The sequence below is a fragment of the Berghia stephanieae genome, chromosome 1, assembly GCF_034508935.2.
Source record: "Berghia stephanieae isolate SIO BIC M18660-M18661 chromosome 1, UCSD_Bste_1.3, whole genome shotgun sequence".
In the NCBI taxonomy this organism is placed as follows: domain Eukaryota; kingdom Metazoa; phylum Mollusca; class Gastropoda; order Nudibranchia; family Aeolidiidae; genus Berghia; species Berghia stephanieae.
Genome location: NC_088360.1, coordinates 90,478,638 through 90,494,504, shown reverse-complemented (window position 1 = coordinate 90,494,504; position 15,867 = coordinate 90,478,638). Strand labels below are relative to the sequence as shown.

Here is a 15,867-nt window from a genome sequence, read left to right as displayed (position 1 = left end):
AAATTCCATGACCGGTATCAGTACCAAGAAAAACTGACGACACGACCCGGTAATAAAATTTACTGCTGACATCGCGGTTATGATCAACGACCAATCATCCCCCCCCCCCCCCCCCCCCCCTTAAAAAAAATTCTCATCACAACATTGGTACTATGACATAGTTGTGTATAATAATTATAAACAACTTTACTTAAACATATGAAATGGGAGAGAGAGAGAGAGAGAGAGAGAGAGAGAGAGAGAGAGAGAGAGAGAGAGAGAGAGAGAGAGAGAGATAGAGAGAGAGAGAGAGAGAGAGAGAGAGAGAGAGAGAGAGAGAGAGAGAGAGAGAGAGAGTACAGCAAACATTGCCATTACCTCAGCTCTGATTGATTCTAATATGCATGTATTATTATCTGCATGAAAATGCAGGTAGACTTTCGTATTAGACATCATCACCCACATGATTTACAAATTACACCTTATTCACGGCAAGTGGCGTCTATGACATTGATGGTGTATGTACAGAATTTTATGGGACTATTTATCGCTAATCGTATAATGGGGGATAATTTGTGTCGGTTCGAGACCTATCACCCCCCCCCCCCCCCCACCCCACCCCTTAATTCCTCACTACAACAGTGATACGACAACGATATAGTTGTGTATAAGAATAATAAACAACTCTACTTACACATAAAATAATATAAATAGTAAAGTTTGCATAAAAATTTTTGATTTTAGAATCTATTCAATGTTTTAAGTTATTTCAGCGCCAGCGCTGCAGCAATAAGGAAGATGAAGGGAACATTAAAAGAGTGCAAATCTACATTTATATGCATTCAAGAGAAAGGAAGTACAACTCACTCCTGACTGGAACAATCAAAATGTGTTTCAATAAGGAAATGAATTAGGCATAAAGAGAGGTGATTTACAAAAAAAAAAAAAAAAACCCCACAAAATAAATAATATTAAAAAAAAAAGTCCACCTGAGTGTCTCCCTCACAGAAAAATATTTCAGGCCATGCCCAAGGAGAACCAAATGTTTTCATTCCATAAAATGGACGCTAAACTAGATGGCAAGAAAAGGTGGTATAATGGGATAAGAGGTGAGTGCGGATCGACGAATAACACACTGTTCCTTCGACTTGCGGGGAACTCCACCCAACGCTACTTAAAATCTTTAAAAAAATAATAATTTAAAAAAATACTAATAAAAGCGTGAAAAAAAAAGAGAGAAAAGATAAGAGCTTATAAAATTTAAAATTTGTTATTTTTTCGATCATGACAAATGGCGACCAAAATTATCTCTGGCCGAATTTTAAAAAGCTGCATTTCACCCAGCCGGTCCATCAACGGGTGACAAAAAAACAGCGGAAGCAAATTCCCAATCCTATTTTGATCTCACTTGATGACAGTGGATAATGTAGGATGCTAATCAGGGGAATGAATGAACAAAGACGTTACACAAACAATTAAATAAATCGACAAACACTTCAATAATGCATAGATCTATATAATTTTTTGATTTAGAAAATAAGTGCAATGTTCTAGGAAGCATGTAAATTCGAGCAGTTCATACTTTCCACGAAAAGACATCAACCAAGCTATTTATCAAAAGCAACAGCTAAGCACTTCAAGTGTATCCATATTATGTCATACGTAACAGACAGCACACAGACAATAAATCACGGAAATGTACTCCTGGACCCCCGTGACTCCATAAATTATAATATATTATAGTCTGCTATCATACATGACGCTACTGTCCGTACATCTCGCAAGGCTGTCTAGACTTGAACACATCACTAAAATCCATCTCTATTTTTTTTAAAAATTGTTTTCCGAAAGTAGCGAAAACAATACCAATTTCTAAAGGGATCACCACCTCACAAATAGTATTGTCTCGTTCCAGAATAAGGACGAAATGTAGTCAGATGTTAGGTATACATAACTTAGGGGCAAGGGGGCAGAAAGGCGAGGATGGGTAGGACACAGTAAAGGCAATGGACCACTATTCAGATATAGAATCCCAGCCCACATTCCTGCCAAAGATGGAACAATATTATAGAATCCCTACCCGCTATCCCCCCCCCCCCCCCCCCCCCCCCACTAACTGGCAGGGGCGAATATCATAGAAAGTGCAGTTGGGTCTAATTAAAAGAAAACAACAAAAAACTACACCCCCCCCCCCCTCTTAAAAAAACATAAAACAAACAAACAAAACAAGACAACATACACACTCACAAAAAAAACCGAAAAAAAAAACAACAAATAAAAAAACAAACAAACAACAACTCGCCCCATAAGCCAAAGATAACTCAAGAGAACCTCGGAACAAAATACTTTATATTGAAGAGATCTATATATAAGCATAAAATAGACTACGTATTAAAAATTAAACCCATTGCCACCATCGTGATGAGATGACCATTTTTATGTGGGAATGTAAAACAGACTCGTGGTCGTTTGAATTTATGGCAATATTGAAAGCTTCTGTAAAAATAGGTTGTTGATGAAACCACTCCAGTCTGATAAAGATTCAAGGAGATGATAATTGTTATCTTTCAATCACTACAACGTATTGATTGCGGTATAAGTTTAATTCTTGTATATTGCTCAATTAAAAAAAATATGAAACAATACCGTAGTAATAATTTCTTCGAGAATTTTTCTAAAATCCAAAATAAACAAGTTAATTAAAAATCGATATTAAGCGTTATGACTTGATTCGAAATAAAAAGCAGAAGTGATCAAAATAACATTCGATCTCCGAATCATTCCATCACGCTCACACACCCACACCCACACACATACACACACACATTAAAAATCATGCCTAAATGAGGCGATGAAGATAAAATCTCGATAATTTAGTTAGAGTAGCCTGCATTTATCATAATCCTTGATATGAAATAATAATATAAGAGAGGAAAAGTCATTGGCACTTGAATAATTAGAGCATTTGACATGACAGAAAATGGGAGCAAAACGATAATCACCTATTACAATGTAATCAATCGATGGTCTTTCGAACTTAACAACAAACCAACAAACAAACAAGCGGAAAGTACTTTGCGATAGACTAATGGGGAGACATTTTGCAATTAAAAAAAAAAGGAAATTTGAAAAAAAATAAGGGAATAAATGATACAAAAGGCTTTACAATTCTTATGGAATAAAGCGAACACTGCAACAATTTTCTAGAATACCGCATTTTAATTAATATGTCATGCTTCAAAATATTCGTTACGAAAGCGATTCTGAAAAAAAACTAACCTAAAGATAGCGAGAAGAGGAAAATCTGATTTATTATCAACTGTTATTGGTAGTAGTATCTTATTATTATTGTCTTTATCATTATTACATAATAATAATAATAATAATAATAATATAATAATAATAATAATAAAATAATAATAATAATAATAATAATAATAATAATAAATAAAAATAAACAACAACAATAACAATAACAATAATAATAATAATAATAATAATAATAATAATAATAATAATAATAATAATAATAATAATAATAATAATAATAATAATAATAATAATAATGCAAGAGAAAATAGTAAGCTAAGCACTTACCATTACTTGTGCCATAATGACAGGAAAACAACTATTATTTCATTAACCGAATTAAAACCGAATGAGACTAATATCTAATAATAATATACGCACTAAATGTTGCTAAAGCAAAATCCAGTCAACAGTCCTAAAGCGGCTCTCAAATCGAGAAACTAACTAAACCCCTCCCACTTGTTGTCGAGTCGTCTTTCACGGAAGCCGAACAGCTGACTGGAGTGAGATACCTTCAACTTTGACCTTAACTATGAAAATGTGTTTGTTGCGGATATACTCTCTCTCTCTCTCTCTCTCTCTCTCTCTCTCTCTCTCTCTCTCTCTCTCTCTCTCTCTCTCTCTCTCTCTCTCTCTCATAGTATGTTTTCTTAATTATTGTGTAAATGGGTATGTGTTCAAAAGACTGGGGTAACCTTGTTATACTCACTTTTTATCAAGAAAGACGTCATAGGCATTAGCTTATATACTAGGAAGTGGTTATTCAGTATCAGATACTGAATAGTCCTTTTCCACTATTCAGTATCCACAAGGAACTCTTTTCTATAGAGAGAGTGAAAAGTGCGACAATCTCGGTTGAATGTAAATAAACTGCTGACCTCCTTCCAGATTGAACACGTGCAGTAACTGACAGCCCGATTCAAAGTTGTAAAAATATTTTGATCGTAATTTTTAAATTTCTGCTATTGTGCAATTAACATATCTAGTTCAAAATATCAAAGTAAGAGTGGCATTCAAATACATTTTTCAATGTCTAAATAGACATGATTAAATGTCACTAAATGTTAAGTGACACCATGGCTTGGTGGATATAAGCTGTTTGACTCTGAGCTTAAGGTTCGAGAGTTCAAGTCCCGGCTGGGATAACTTTTTTTTTCCCCAATATTTTAAAAATTCCTTCTGTCTATTGATATTTTTTAAACTTTTGTTTTAATAATTTTATTTGCTTGTAATATGCTTTAATGTTGATATTATACTATTGTTCTTTTATTATTATTATTATTATTATTATTATATATTATTATTATTATTATTATTATTATTATTATTATTATTATTATTGTAAATTATTATTTATTATATTGTTGTAATCGTCATCATCATCATTATTATTATGATTATTATTATTTTTTAAATCAAGTAGTTGGAGTAATTTAATCAGTTATCGATTTATTACGAATATCTTTTATGTGTTATAATCTCGTTGTTGTTTTTCATTGATGTGCTCTTCTCTTGTTTATTACTTTTTAAAATCTTGCTTTTTTCTGTTTGTCTCATTTTTGTTGTTGTTGTTTGTGTTGTTGTTGTTTTGTTTGTTTGTTTGTTTGGTCATCTAAGACAAACCCGATTCATTATAAATATGTGGCCAGACTTTCTGCCATTTTTAATTGAGCGATGTACTTCCGTGAATTAATTGCCGTATTATATTAAAATTTACGTAATAATAATAATAATAATAATAGTAATATAATAATAATAATAATAATAATAATAATAATAATAATAATAATAATAATAATAATGATAAAAATAATAATAATGATAAAATAATAATAATAATAAACAATAATAATAATAATAATAATAATAATAATAATAATAATAATAATAATAATAATAATAATAATAATAATAATAATAATATAATAATAATAATAATAATAATAATAATAATAATAATAATAATAATATAATAATAATAATAATAATTTAAATAGATACTGAATATTAGACTACAATTGACATCTATTTACTGAATACACATGGTATTTTTAGAGGAGATTCTTTTTTTACGAAACACGCCAGGAAGTAGGCAACAGTGGGGAGTGAACCTGGGACTGGGTTTCGTAAAAAAAAAAGCAATTACTTTTTTTTACGAAACCCGACAATATCCGACAAAGTTATGGAAAGAAAGTAGGCAACAGTGGGGAGTGAACCCGAGACTCAGGGAAGTGTACACTATTGGGGAGTAAACCTAAGTCTATGGTTTTTCGACAGCTTTTGGCGGGTTTCGTAAAAATGTAATTGCTTCATTCTCGTCTGGTACCCACCTCCCATAGTCCGGCTTCATTTCCCACTGGTATCCATCTTCCATAGTCCCAGGTTCATTTCCACTGTTAACCTCTTCTCACAGTCCCAGGTTTACTCCCAACCGGTGTGCACTTCCCTGAGTCCCGGTTCATTTCCCAATGGTGCCCACTTCCCATAACTTTTGACAATATCGGTAGGTTTTGAAATAAAAGTACATTCTGAGCTCCCTGTCCACTGGTATGAACCTCTCGCAGTCCCAGGTTCAATCCTTATCGGTGTCCGAATCCCAGATTCACTCCCCACTGCTGCCTGCTTCCCATAACTTTGTCGGGTTTTGGCGGGTTCCGATAAAAAGTAATTCCCCCTCTCCCTTGGTCTTGCTTTTTTACAAAATCCAGAGTCCCAGGTTCACTCCCCACAAGTGTACACTTCCCTGAATCACAGGATCACCCCCCACTGTTGCCTACTTCAATAACTTTGTCGGATATTGCCAGGTTTGTCGGGTTTCGAAAAAAAGTAATTGCTTTTATATGAAACTCGCTGAAACCCGCCGAAAACCAGAGTCTCAGGTTCACTCCCCACAGGTGTACACTTCCATGAATCTCAGGTTCACTCCCCACTGTTGCCTACTTCAATAACTTTGTCGGATATTGCCAGGTTTCGTTGGATTTCGTAAAAAAGTAATTGCTTTTATATGAAACTCGCTGAAAACCACCAAAAACCATAGTCTCAGGTTCACTCCCCACTGGTGTACACTTCCCTGAGTCTCAGGTTCACTCCCCACTGTTGCCTACTTCCCACAACTTTGTCTGATATTGCCGGGTTTCGTAAAAAAGTAATTGCTTTTATATGAAACTACCTGAAACCCATTGAAAACCATAGTCTCAGGTTCACTCCCCACTGGTGTACACTTCCCTGAGTCTCAGGTTCACTCCCCACTGTTGCCTACTTCCCACAACTTTGTCGGATATTGCCTGGTTTCGTAAAAAATTAATTGCTTTTATGTGAAACTCGCTGAAACCCGTCGAAAACCATAGTCTCAGGTTCACTCCCCACTGGTGTACACTTACCTTAGTCTCAGGTTCACTCCCCACTGTTGCCTACTTCCCACAACTTTGTCGGATATTGCCGGGTTTCGTAAAAAAGTAATTGCTTTTATGTGAAACTCGCTGAAACCCGCCGAAAACCATAGTCTCAAGTTCACTCCCCACTGGTGTACACTTCCCTGAGTCTCAGGTTCACTCCCCACTGTTGCCTACTTCCCACAACTGTGTCGGATATTGCCGGGTTTCGTAAAAAAGTAATTGCTTTTATGTGATACTCGCTGAAAACCGCTGAAAACCGCCGAAAACCAGATCTCAGGTTCACTCCCCACTGGTGTACACTTCCCTGAGTCTCAGGTTCACTCCCCACTGTTGCCTACTTCCCATAACTTTGTCGGATATTGCCGGGTTTCGTAAAAAAGTGAATGCTTTTATGTGATACTCGCTGAAACTCACCGAAAACCATAGTCTCAGGTTCACTCCCTACTGGTGTACACTTCCCTTAGTCTCAGGTTCACTCCCCATTATTTGCCTATTTTCCATAGCTTTGCCCCATTTTGTTGGGATTTGGTGCATTTTGTAAACAAAAAGTAATTGCTTTTTTTTTCAAAACCCGCCGAAACCCAGTCCCAGGTTCACTCCCCACTAGTGTACACTTCCCCGAATCTCAGGTTCACTCCCCAGCACTGTTGCCTACTACCCATAACTTTCTCGGATATTGCCAGGTTTCGTCGGATTTCGTAAAAAATTAATTGCTTTTATATGAAACTAGCTGAAGCCCCGCCGAAAACCATAGTCTCAGGTTCACTTCCCACTGGTGTACACTTCATTGAGTCCCAGGTTCACTCCCCACGCTTTGCCTACTTTCCAAAACTTTGCCGCATATTGTCGGGTTTCGTAAAAATGTAATCCCCCCCCCCCCCCCATATTGTTATTGCTTTTTTACAAAACCCAGAGTCCCAGGTTCACTCCCCACTGGTGTACACTTCCCTGAATCTCAGGTTCATCCTCTCCTCCCCCCCCGCCCCTACACACACACACACACACACACACACACACACGCTGCTGCCTACCTCTCATAACTTTGTCGGATATTGCCAGGTGTCGTCGTGTTTCGTAAAAAAGTAATTGCTTTTTATTTGGAAACCCGCCGAAACCCAGTCCCAGGTTCACTCCCCACTGGTGTACACTTCTCTGAATCCCATATTCACTCCCACAGCTGCCCTCTTCCCATAAATTTGTCAGGTTTCGGAAAAAAACACCGTATTATAGTGCAAAACCACTATTCAGTGTCAGATACTGAATAGTACAAAACCACTATTCAGTATCTGATACTGAATAGTGCAAAACCACTATTCAGTATCAGATACTGAATAGTGCAAAACCACTATTCAGTATCAGATACTGAATAGTGCTAGCCTATATACTATGATCGTATAAGTAAACATAATACTTTATCCGATAGCTGTAATAGTTCATTATTAGTATCATTAAGAGCTACGAAGGTTATGTGCTGATAACCTATAAAAAAAATCTGCGTTGAAGTTGACGGAGTTGTATCAATAACTTTAAAAATAAACTGCCTTTTTTTTAAAGCGTCAGAAAGGAACGACTAGAATGTAAATATGCCAAAAGGAGCAGAGTATATTAACAAAAAAGAATAAAAGGAGAAATGATAACTTGGGTATGTTTAAAAAATGCAAAACTGAAAATGACCCGGAATATAAATACCATTACTCGCCCACTTACTATTGGCAGTCATCTCCACTCTTCTATTTTTCCCCCGAAATACATTCCACTTATGGAAAAACTTATCTGCTAATATCGAGATTTTGAGCAACGTTGACGCCTTTAACCAGTGAACTGCCATACTCTTGAAAAAAATAAAAAACCACAAAAACCTCATATTGAAAAAAATTGCCAGAACGCTCGTCCTTCTATCGATAGATTTCTATGACCCTCATCTTGGCAAAAAAAAACAAAAAGCAAAAAAAAAAAACAACAAAAAAAAAAAACACAAAAAAACAAACAAACAAAAACAAACAAAAAACAAAAAAACAAAAACAAAAACAAAAAGAAAACCAACCCTCAAACCAGGGACTGCGTGAAGTTCCAGGTTTGAACGTTTTTGCCAAGATGAGTCTCATTTAAATCGATCGTTATTTGAAGGACGAGTTTTCTCCCTAAATGTTTTAATATGTGTATTTTCAGAGTACGGCAGTTAGCTGGTTAATGATACTCTCCGGACTAGTAGTAAAGTATCCATTTTCCCCCATTCACACATCGACAGTAATAATATAAGTTTTAGTCGGTCAATGTATAAGCATTACATGGCCAGCTAGTTCAGGCAAACGATAAATAAAATGTTAAATCAAGTATATCTTTCAGGTTTTTCGCTATAGTTAAAATTACATGTAAATTTTATGTGAGAAAACAACATAAGTTTGCACCCTTTGTCATCCATCCAACATCTGGTCATGTTCCATGTATTTTAACTTGAATAAATGACACAACTTGACCACTATCTTATAACTGTGTAAATTAGGACTGCTTTTAAACAGTGATGATTATTGTAATAACACTATTAGCAAAATGATGCTTAGCAACACGAAGTGATAAATTCCTCCATGTTTGATCAGAGTTGGAGTCATATCATGGGGAGTAAATGAAGTGTTGAAGCTCATTGAGCATGATTAATACATACAGTACAGCTCGCGTAGAACAGTCACGGTTGCAACGGGAGCTCACGGTCGGCTACAACGGGAAATTTAAAAATCCCCGTTCTTCTGCCTATGTAATTCATATAAACCATGCACGGCTATAACAGTAACAGGAAAAATATTTCTTAGAACACGAGGACAACGGGGGTGTGAACGCAAGAAGAAAAGAGGAAGACACACACGATGCATAAAACACATGGAACGGGGGTGAGGTGGGAGTGGGAATTGTAGTTATTGTGTGTATGATTGACGCTTCCCTGTGTACTTTGTGTTCCCACGATGACGCAACAGAAGGCTAGTGAGAGGCGCTTGACTGACAGATCAACATGTTGATAATAATAATAAAAATAATTAAATGATATGTTGAACGTTTTCCATGAACCAACCATCTCAAAGCGCCTTTCAGATAACGAATTACGTTATGAATATAGGTAGTCAAAATTAAACATGGAAACAAATGCAAAATACACATAGCTAAAGTGATACTATACAAAATTTACAGTCCGCATGGCATAACATGAATTGTGAAAAAGTGGGTTTTTAAAGTAGATTCAAATATTGAGATAATCTCGATGTCTCTAGTGGGTAATGGTAGGATATTCCAGAGTTTAGAGCCACAATACTGAAAGGGGCGATCACCAAAATATTGTAACTTGCTTTTTGGTACAGATAATAGAGTGGTGTCGCATGATGACCGAAGACTTCTGGGTCGAGGTTTATTTATTTTGGGAGATAACTTGATATGTGCTTAGGGAGGTAACTCGAAATGTGCTCATTGTTTTTTTTGTTTTGTTTTTAAAAACATTTACCTCAGTATTGTTTCCCTTCAAATCCTGTATGCATGGATATAAATATAACGAGACTCGGCTTCAACGGGTTTTTTTTCTAGTCCCACTATCCCCGTTGTATCCGAGTTCCACTGTATATGGTAAAGTTGAGAGCTAGTAGAAAAATCTAAAATGGACCTATATAGAAAGTTTTGCTCGGTCATTTTACCAAAAGAACTAAACAAAGTCTAGGTCTCTTCTGCTGGTTTTCAAACTCCGACACTGCATCAATAGATTATATAGGCAAATCTGCCAACTTAAAACTTTATAATAGTCCTTCAGAGCCATTAAGCCAATGGGGCTAGAGTTTTTTTTTGTTTTGTTTTGTTTTTAAAAACATTTACCTCAGTATTGTTTCCCTTCAAATCCTGTATGCATGGATATAACGAGACTCGGCTACAACGGGTTTTTTTTCTAGTCCCACTATCCCCGTTGTATCCGAGTTCCACTGTATATGGTAAAGTTGAGAGCTAGTAGAAAAATCTAAAATGGACCTATATAGAAAGTTTTGCTCGGTCATTTAACCAAAAGAACTAAACAAAGTCTAGGTCTCTTCTGCTGGTTTTCAAACTCCGACACTGCATCAATAGATTATATAGGCAAATCTGCCAACTTAAAACTTTATAATAGTCCTTCAGAGCCATTAAGCCAATGGGGCTAGATTTTTTTTGTTTTGTTTTGTTTTTAAAAACATTTACCTCAGTATTGTTTCCCTTCAAATCCTGTATGCATGGATATAACGAGACTCGGCTACAACGGGTTTTTTTTCTAGTCCCACTATCCCCGTTGTATCCGAGTTCCACTGTATATGGTAAAGTTGAGAGCTAGTAGAAAAATCTAAAATGGACCTATATAGAAAGTTTTGCTCGGTCATTTAACCAAAAGAACTAAACAAAGTCTAGGTCTCTTCTGCTGGTTTTCAAACTCCGACACTGCATCAATAGATTATATAGGCAAATCTGCCAACTTAAAACTTTATAATAGTCCTTCAGAGCCATTAAGCCAATGGGGCTAGAGTCCCCCCGTTTCTATGATATGAAATGGATAATTAGAATAGCTTGCTACACTTCGAATAGGACGCTAATACTAATCTATAGCAAAGTAGTTTCTGTCAGATCAAGAAGACCCAGCTAACCAATCACTGTCAGGTGTACATGGGGTTCAGGAAAAAATCTCAACTGCACATGGGATCAATCAAGGTCCCTTTGCATGTGAAGCGATTGCTCTAACAACAGCTATCAAGACCCACAATAAAAATGTCTCCCTGTGTGCCCCCTCCTGACATGCCATAGCGAACAAATCGACAATCTGTATATTTTCATCTAAAAAAATAAATTAATCTGAAGTTCAGGAGCAAAATCAGCATCAACCAAAAATAAAAATGACAATTTCCACCATTATCAATATATGACTTGTGGCTTTAAAATGCTTTAGAACTGATGTAGTGTAGTACAATTTGGTAACACACCTACTTGTGAATAAAATAATCTTTCATTATTTCCCTTTTTCAAATTTTGTTTAAAGACTTACAAATCTAATTACAAAATCTGAATTCATTTTGGTCACCAAACAACTGCACATACTGATCGAAATGTATAATGGAAAGATATACCTCCCGCCCCCCCCCCCCCCTACCCTCCAGCTCCATCCCCTGTATATAATCTTGTAAATTCAATCAGAAAAATATAATTATGCAATGCAGTCAGTGTAATGACATTATGTTTTGTTTTTTGTTTTTAAGGGTTTTACGGCACTTGCAACACATTTAGGTTATATCAGCGCCAGTAAAAAGGAAGACAATGGGATAGTAAAAAGTTCTAGAATTACAATTAAATCACCCAAGGGAAAGTCAGACAAAGGGGAATGGGAACAGATAGGGATCAGATGTAGATTCCAAGAGCATACCACCAATGTACTTAGTTTGAGATCACCCATAAGTCTCATCCGGACACAAGCACAAAATCCAACAAAGAGGAATACACTCAAATGCTTACATTATACATAAAAAATAACAAATATAATAATACATAACAGAGAGATGATTTACAAGGAAAAAAATATCATCTCCCAAAACACTAACTATGCATTTGACTGTTTCCCTCTCAGCCAGGACTCCGACGAGGGCCAGGAAAAAACCAAGTACCGTAATCTCATTCCAAGACAAAGACAGAAAGCTTGTTGGATAAGATATGAGGGGATAGAAGACACAGTATGTACCTCCCTGCCCACTATGGGAGGTCAGGATCCCCACCCTGGTAATGACATTAAGAAATACTGTTTCGTTAGGTACAAATATTTAAAAATCACCGTCTTCTAACATCACAGATGAATTGTTAAATATATGTTCAACACTCTGGAGTAGACCAAGATTAACAAAGGGAAGAAAACAAAGAGAAATTATTGGCTTTGTTCTAATTATTACACATAGCTTATTAGAGTTTTCTCCCTTTATGTTATGATTTCATTCTCACTTGTTTACTTATGTCTCTCGAGCCCATAGGGCACAGACTTTTAACTTCAACATGGACAACTTTACACTGAAATGCACATGGTTGGCTTTTAAAAATGTTGATAATAGCTTACTGAATATACATTAGAATGACTTAGATATTGTTATTGAATCCCTAATGAGTATATCTTATGCAAACAGGACACATCTGTGGGAAAGAAAATTTACATTCCCTATTTATGATCTGTTTGTTTAGAAAATTAAAATCTGCAAAAACATTATATCATAATAATTATTGACCAAAAATATACAAATCACATAAAAATATAAAAAAGCAGACAAGAAAAAATAAAAAAATAAAACAATCCACCCGATTATTGGAGTTTGGAATTGATCCTGGCTCTTGTAGCGAAAGTTATGAACATAAAATTATTTTGCTACCTCTTGAATTGAAGTCTCTACTGGCTTCTTATTATAATCTACACCAGCACAAGATTTTTCCACACATCTTAAATTACAACAATGATTACAAAGCGCATTAGCATTTGGTTATCAAAACTGTAAATTTGAACATAAGTAAAAGAGGAGCAAAAATCTATACCAATTGAGCATCTTGGATGACCTTTAGATTAGACTTAAAAACCAAGTATTGACATTAAGTTTCCTTCGTATCCCTGCTTACCTCAAACTACTTTTTCAAATAATCAACTTTCATTCTGAAAAGTCTTACCTTGTTAAAAGCAAAACAACATTGAAACGTCCGAGAAGTCAACTGCTAGAGATTGGACTACTGGACAAACAAAAGCTTGTAAAGTATAATGGTAATTTTCCAATCTTGATCTAGAAGGGAGAGAGAAAAAAAATGCTTTGAAAACTGATTGCATGAGAAAGATTATTTTGAACATTTTATAAAACATTAAAAAAAAAAAAACTAAACTAAAATTACAGCAAACTCTGGATGGATTTAAAATACGCAAAAAATTTCAAACATCTCATTTTTGTTTTGTTTACCAACATGTAGAATTTAGAATATCTTAAATGAATGATTAATACATGATGGTGTCATGCAAAATCTCAGTTTGAAAAATCCTACCTAGCAATTTAAGAACCAAATACAGCATGAAGTCATCCCAGAACGTAAAAAAACAAAAAACAACCTGCATATGGAAGTCACCATTATGACGTTCAAATAGAACAGAATAAGTAACACATAAAAGTCAGTCTTTTTAATTACTGTTACTAATACTAACAAGTTTAAGGTTTCAACGCCTGGTCCAAATGTTGCTAAATAAACAAGTTTAGTTCCATCCAATATGAACCTAAAACATATCTCGTCGCAATTAAGTTAAAAATAAAAAATAGTACCAAGTTGACGGTATTAGTGAAAACACCTGACCTCCAACTGTGAATTTCCGACCTTTTTGGACCTACCTGACCTTGGTTCAACTTTATCGGAATGAGTGCCACATATTTGATCAATATCAATTAACTTTTTTTCAGTGGTTGGAAACTCCAGCCAGTAGATGTGAACCTGAGAGCAACTCAGTGCGGAGAGGCGAGTTGTGGTAATTGTAAAAGTAGTATGTATCAAGTAAAAGCATTAGTAGGTTCTTCAGCAAACGTCCATTTAGCACTCCAAAACTGAGCTGGCAAATGGCCCAGTGGCAGTAATTTAAGTTTTAGGTTCGAATCATCGTCTGGTTTCCACTTCCAATTCAAAAAGTCCAAAGATCCCTAAAACTAGACTTCAGGGAGAAAAGCTTAGCTTGGTCCAGACCCAGAATTTGGAATAAATAGGAGAATCAACATACCTCGTAATGTTCAAAAATAAACTGAAAAGCCACCTTTTTATCATGTTCCATTGAGCTCCTAGACCAATAACTTTATATTAATGTTTGTGCACCCTCGTCCACATGAAAGAGTGTGTGTGTGTGTGTGTGTGTGTGTCTGTGTTGTATTCGTGTCTGCATTCATGTTGTGTATGGATGAAATCAAATTTAAGCCATACACTTTGTCACATTTTTTATGTCATTGTAACGTGTCCAGAACCTGTGTTATATACCAGGATACGCTGATAATATCATTTAAAAATCCATAGACTTTTTGTCCATGGATGGATATGATCAATATTATATTTATATGATTTATGTCTCATTTTCTTCAAGAGGAATTATCCTAAAGTTTGGTGCTGTTTGTTTTAAATCAGTGCTTAATTTAGTAGCTTTTTTGATCATGGATAAAATAGGGCATACGTATAATATGGCCTTGGACAATAAGAAAATTGGCAAATTAACATTGTTGATGGGTCACGTAATTTAAGTTTAAGTTTAAGTTAAGTAATAATTTCCTGGGATCAGGACGAATTTAAGACGAATTTAAGCCGCATGAATTCATGAATGATAGACTATGATGATAAATGTCTTGATATTTTTTTATGATAACTAAAAAAATTGGTATCCTTGTCCTTAGAATCATGCTGAAAAGCGCTTTATGATATTGGTTACATAAATATGATGAAGCCAATTTGATTTTCTACTGGCCAGTGCAAATCATGTTAGATAGATAATAATAAGAAATGATGTGAGTAGGAAAGTGCCAGAAGACAACAGGGAGTTGAGTAAAAACTTATGGGGGAGAAAGAAGGAAAACGGCTGATATCAAAGTTATGGTCATTTTCTCAGTAATACAATATAAAGAATAAATAACGCTGTCACTAAAAACTGGATTCCGAAGTGAGTGGGGTGTATAAGTATAGATCTAAGACGACTAACGAATGGGTTAGAGTTGGTTAGTTGGGTAAGTTGAAGTTGAGTGTCAAAATACAAACAAGTCCATCGGTCAGCCACCCAGAAAAACAACTTGCATGTTTCGTTGCCTCGACAATATTCAATAAATATTTCAACAAACCTGTATTGCACAACTTGAATAAGAGAAATGGGTTCAACCAATAATTCCTATTGGTTGAGTGTAGATATCAACTCAAAAGAATTAATTGCAATCAGCCAAGCAGAAAAGAATAATCAAGCTGGGCTCTGTTATTATAAAGTGTTGACTGGGATAATTTATAAAATTCAAGATCACATTCATAACGAATCTATTTAATGAATTAGATGTTAAGTCGAAAAGTATGCTAGTTTTACCAAAAATATAAAATAATTTAAGAATAAAAACACTTTTAATAATATTTATAGGAATAAAGATTGATTTAAAACATAATTAGCAATATTTAT

The 15,867-nt window shown here is 35.2% G+C and overlaps 1 protein-coding gene across 2 annotated transcripts in view; it reads right to left on the bottom strand.

Moving 5' to 3' along the window:
- The window catches only part of LOC144961241 (inositol hexakisphosphate kinase 3-like), a 54,246-nt gene extending 38,550 nt beyond the window's left edge, over positions 1–15,696 (bottom strand). The window contains exons 1-2 of one of the 2 annotated variants that reach the window (XM_078894518.1): positions 15,545–15,696; positions 13,368–13,477 (exon numbers count right to left, since the gene is read on the bottom strand). Coding sequence is in view for 1 of the 2 variants with exons in the window: in XM_078894513.1 (XP_078750639.1) it covers positions 3,577–3,591 (15 nt within the window). In the remaining variant the exon portion in view is untranslated. Of the gene's footprint in view, positions 1–3,576; positions 3,747–13,367; positions 13,478–15,544 lie in introns of those variants that run through there. The other variant, XM_078894513.1, reaches the window with a different exon arrangement.
- Between the last annotated feature and the right edge of the window lie 171 nt (positions 15,697–15,867).